Source organism: Eucyclogobius newberryi, unplaced genomic scaffold (genome assembly GCF_026437365.1).
Source record: "Eucyclogobius newberryi isolate DKJ021-1_F unplaced genomic scaffold, fEucNew1.0.hap1 SCAF_22, whole genome shotgun sequence".
Classification (NCBI taxonomy): Eukaryota; Metazoa; Chordata; class Actinopteri; order Gobiiformes; family Gobiidae; genus Eucyclogobius; species Eucyclogobius newberryi.
In genome coordinates this window covers 28,749,192-28,754,591 of record NW_027315857.1, presented here as the reverse complement: position 1 = coordinate 28,754,591, position 5,400 = coordinate 28,749,192, and the positions used below count along the sequence as shown (strand labels likewise).

Here is a 5,400-nt window from a genome sequence, read left to right as displayed (position 1 = left end):
AGACACCGTGACTCTTTGAATAAAAATGTGGATAACTTTTGATGGTCCTGAAGATGAGTCTCACCAGATTTCAGGTTAATAGGGCTGACGCCCTGAGGGGGAGGAGTTGGTGAAAGTCTACAGTGTAAACATGTTCTGGTGATTTTCCCATTGGAATAACATGGGAGGTTTTGGTCATCGCTACGGCAACGCCATAACAATTATGACATGAGTCTCATTGACTTTTTTGATGGGGCCAAAATTGAGTTTTGTGTCAAATTTCAGATAATTTCGCAAAACTAAACATTTAACCTCCATATAAAATCTGTAGGGGGCGCTGTGGCGCCAAATTAATTAATTTCACTTCAAGTAGGTTTAGGGCAAAGAGTTTAACAACTGATTGTAATTTGACGCAATTCGGACTTTATCTGCGCAAACGGCAGAAATGTTAAATTTGGGAGATTTCTGAAATTCTAGCTAAAGTTTGCGGCTTCGCCGCTCAGAGACCGTGACAGGGTCAATGTCATTTGAATAACTTTTGCTGTCCCACTCCTCAGTAGCATTTTCACCGAATTTCAGCTTTTTAGAGCCAACGCCCTGAGGGGGAGGAGTTCATAAAAGTACGACGTTTTGAAAAACTCCAGAGTCATGCTTAGCCATTTTTGAACCAATATGGCCGACATTTGGTTGGGCGGACGGCGTCGCCGTAATAATATTTTTTACTTCTCTTGTCACGATCTACCTCTGCGCCAAATTTCATGATTCTACGATCAGATTTTTTTTGGGTCATTTGCTATCTCAATGTATTTTTGGGACATTTGGGGGCGCTGACGAGCACATTTATTTAATTTTAGAAAAGGGAAATAGCCAGAATGTAGAGGCACGATTTTTAGCGGTGTGAACATTTTTGTGACTTTTCGTCAATGTCACTGGGTGAAAAATAGGGGGCGTGTCCCGAGAAGAAAGAAAGAAGAATAATATTCCGATGCGAAAACAATGTTTCCCATTTTTCAAATATCATAAACTATACATTTTCAGAACGCGCTCGCGCTTTCCTACCTCATGGTGTGGGTCCCTGGTCACTGACGGGTAATTTCGTTAATTTTGAGTGGGCTCCGCCCACTTTGTGTTTTTGGCCCTTTAAACAGTAATAATGTTAAATTTTTGCATTACATGTTTATATGAACGGAACATGCAAGAGATGGAACGTATTTGTGAGCTACTTAGGGCAAATGAGTGCTTTACATTGGGATGACGACCGCTTCGCGGTCGTCATCCCAATGTAAAGTGCTCGTTTAGTGCGCACTTTTGCACGGGCTTCGCCCGTTTACAACGGTAATGTTCCATTTTCCTACAACTAATAAGTCTGCACGGGGCGTGCGTGAGGAGGAGTGCTTTAGTGAGTGTTTAGGTGCGCACTACGTGCGCACTTTTGCAGCCGTGCTTCGCACGGCCTTACGGGACTAATAGGCCTCTCGCAGCTTGTGGCGCTCGGGCCTAATAAAGTATTAAAATGATGACGTAGAAGAATCTCCTGGAGTAAGAAGCAGTGAATGTTCAGCTCAGCTTCACTCACTCTTCTTTATGTTCCAGTGGAGCCGTACGCGGTGCTGAACTCGGCGCCCTCTGATGGCAAAGACCGGGTCCTGGTCTGCAGCATCTACGGCTTTTACCCAGAAGACATCACTGTGACCTGGACCAACCACCAAGAAACCATCACCACTGGAGTGACCACCACAGACCTGCTGCCCGACGGAGACTGGTACTACCAGCTGCACTCACACCTGGAGTACACGCCCAGGTAAGACCAGGACCAGGACCAGGACCAGGAGCAGGACCAGGACCGGGACCAGGGACTAGACCAGGACCTTGGACTAGACCAGGACCAAGACCAGGGACTAGACCAGGACCAGGACCCGGATCAGGATCAGGACCTTGGACTAGACCAGGACCAGGACCAAGACCAGGACCAGGACCAGGACCAGGGACTAGACCAGGACCAGGACCAGGACCAGGACAAGACCAGGACCAGGACCAGGACCAGGACCAGGACCAGGACCAGGACCAGGACAAGACCAGGACCAGGGCCAGGACCAGGACCAGGACCAGCACCAGGACCAGGACAAGACCAGGACCAAGACCAGGACTAGACCAGGACCAGGGACTAGACCAGGACAGGATCAGGACCATGGACTGGACCAGGACCAGGGAGTAGACCAGGACCAGGACAGGATCAGGACCATGGACTGGACCAGAACTAGACCAGAACCAGACCAGGACTAGACCGGGACTAGGCACTGGACCAGGATTAGGGACTGGACCAGGACCAGAACCAGGGACTAGACCAGGACCAGGGACTCGACCAGGACCAGGACCAGCACCAGCACCAACACCAACACCAGAACCAGGACTAGACCAGGACCAGGGACTCGACCAGGACCAGCACCAGCACCAGGGACGAGACCTGGACCAGGACCAGGACCATGACAGGACCATGACAGGACCAGGACCAGGACAAGGACCAGGGACTAGACCAAGACCAGGACCAGGGACTGGTACTACCAGCTGCTCTCACAGTAAATGCCCAGGTAAGACCAGGACCAGGACCAGGACCAGGACCAGGACCAGACTTTCTAAATCTCCTTCTGTCACAGTCCTGAGGACCAGATTTCCTGTGTGATTGAACACGTCAGTCTCAAAGAGCCAAGGATCCTGGACTGGGGTAAGACCTGTGTGTCAGATGCCCTCCCATTTCGCTCACTCTCAGAATAAATAACTGTAATAATGGACTCAGACTTGAACTTTAACAGCCGCGTCAAATCAATAACATCAGCAGCTTTTTACCATCTAAAAAAAAAATATATATAGTGTCCAAACCAGATTTCGAGAGACTTATCCATGTGTTTGTCTCCAGTAGATTAGACTGTAACGGCCTCCTGCTGGTGCCAGAGTCAGGACTAAACATGGAGCGGCCTCCTGCTGGTGCCAGAGTCAGGATTAAACATGGGGAATCTGCATTTCAGTTTTATGCAGCTAAAATCTGGAACATTCTTCCTAAAGATGTGAGACAGGCTTCTACTCTGACAATGTTCAAATCTAAGCTAAGCATTTTTTTCTCTCCACAGAGGGCGCTCTCTCTGTATATATAGGGAGTGTCTGCAGAGCCGCGGTGCGCGGCCGAAACTGCCATGTTATTTTTGTGCCGGCCGCGCGCCGCGGCTCCTGAAACTGCGCCGCTATTTGACCGCGTTTTAGCGCCGTTTTAGACCGCGCCGGGATAAGGTTAGGGTTAAGGTTAGGGTTAGCCATGAGGCTATAAGGGAAATGCCGCAGTCCCTGAAACTGCACGGCTATTTGACCGCGCCGCAGCTCTCCAGCCACGGCCGTATATATATATATATATATATATAACTGCAGTACCGTGTCTCTCCACAGAGGGCGCTCTCTCTCTCTCTCTCTGTATATATAACTGCAGTACCGTGTCTCTCCACAGAGGGCGCTCTCTCTCTGTATATATAAGTATATATAACTGCAGTACCGTGTCTCTCCACAGAGGGCGCTCTCTCTCTGTATATATAAGTATATATAACTGCAGTACCGTGTCTCTCCACAGAGGGCGCTCTCTCTGTGTATATAAGTATATATAACTGCAGTACCGTGTCTCTCCACAGAGGGCGCTCTCTCTCTGTATATATATATATATATATATATATATATATATATATATATATAACTGCAGTACCGTGTCTCTCCACAGAGGGCGCTCTCTCTGATGGTGACAGGAATAAGATTGCCATTGGAGCGTCTGGTCTGGTTCTGGGTCTGGTTCTGTCTTTGGCCGGGTTCATCTTCTACAAACACAAGTCCAGAGGTCAGAGGTCATCTCACATCTGTGCAGTTCACACTTTGATACTTTTAAAAGTCTTATAACAGCTTTAGAATATTTCACTCTTTGTATTATGTAGAGAGCATATAGAACTGTGTCTTTAAACTATATTTAAAAGTCTGCAACTGTTGAATCTGAGCAAACACCAGAACTGTCCACCAGGGGCAGAGTCTGTAACACCAGAACTGTCCACCAGGGGCAGAGTCTGTAACACCAGAGCTGTCCACCAGGGGCAGAGTCTGTAACACCAGAACTGTCCACCAGGGACAGAGTCTGTAACACCAGAACTGTCCACCAGGGGCAGAGTCTGTAACACCAGAGCTGTCCACCAGGGGCAGAGTCTGTAACACCAGAGCTGTCCACCAGGGGCAGAGTCTGAAATATAAAGCTCATAACTGTTGTTTTCAGGTTGGTTCCTGGTGTCCAGAGGTTCCTGATCTCCAGAGGTTCCTGATCTCCAGAGGTTCCTGATCTCCAGAGGTTCCTGGTCTCCAGAGGTTCCTGATGGTCGTCTTTTATCATCTTGTTTGTGTCTGGAATAAATTGACTGCTTTTGCTGAAATCATAATTAAACAGTTTTAATGAAGTGATTTTACAGAGATGAGCCTCACGTGAAGATTAAAGAGTAAAATACTTTGTTTCCTGTGATTAGATTTTCAGAATAATGTACATGTGACGTCTCTTTGTGGGTGTTTTTCTGCTGGTGGCTTTAATAAAATGAATCCAGATTTGTTTCTTCATGATTTATGTTGTTTATTACAAATGTGACGCACAAAGTGATAAATCTGGGACTGATGATGTGTCGCGCTCTGATTGGCCGAATCCAGAATGATTCACATAAACACAGAGATGAGAAGAGTCCAGACCTTTGATGCTTTTAGGCCAAAGTGTGACCCAAAAGAGTAAAACAGCACAATATATTTAAACATTAGTACAAAGAGCATTACAAATATGATTCTTTATTCAGGCCGTGGATCCAGTCGTGGGTTTGTTGGTCTCAGGAAATAGGAAATATACTCAAAATAAAATAAAATCCTAAAACATAAATGTTGTTGACGTGTTCGTTTATGAAAGAAAGGGCAAAAAGCTCAGAAAAACAATACAATGTACAAAGCTTATTTAGAGAATCTCTCGTGGTGAGGGTCGTCTTCATTCTCCTTTTACCACCGGTTCATTCTCCTTTTACCACCGGTTCATTCTCCTTTTACCACCGGTTCATTCTCCTTTTACCACCGGTTCATTCTCCTTTTACCACCGGTTCATTCTCCTTTTCACCACCGGTTCATTCTCCTTTTCACCACCGGTTCATTCTCCTTTTACCACCGGTTCATTCTCCTTTTACCACCACCGGTTCATTCTCCTTTTACCACCGGTTCATTCTCCTTTTACCACCGGTTCATTCTCCTTTTACCACCGGTTCATTTACCACCGGTTCATTCTCCTTTTACCACCGGTTCATTCTCCTTTTACCTCCGGTTCATTCTCCTTTTACCACCGACGTCCTGGCTTTGACAGTGGATGGACCAGAGAGGTTC

At 46.8% G+C, this 5,400-nt stretch overlaps 1 protein-coding gene across 1 annotated transcript in view; it reads left to right on the top strand.

Moving 5' to 3' along the window:
• The window catches only part of LOC140371361 (H-2 class II histocompatibility antigen, E-S beta chain), an 11,080-nt gene extending 6,592 nt beyond the window's left edge, over positions 1–4,488 (top strand). Inside the window, exons 3-6 of the mRNA XM_072458465.1 lie at positions 1,573–1,780; positions 2,634–2,701; positions 3,737–3,850; positions 4,274–4,488. Of these exons, the coding sequence (XP_072314566.1) occupies positions 1,573–1,780; positions 2,634–2,701; positions 3,737–3,850; positions 4,274–4,302 (419 nt within the window). The 3' untranslated portion in view covers positions 4,303–4,488. The remainder of the gene's footprint in view (positions 1–1,572; positions 1,781–2,633; positions 2,702–3,736; positions 3,851–4,273) is intronic.
• Positions 4,489–5,400: the final 912 nt, after the last annotated feature.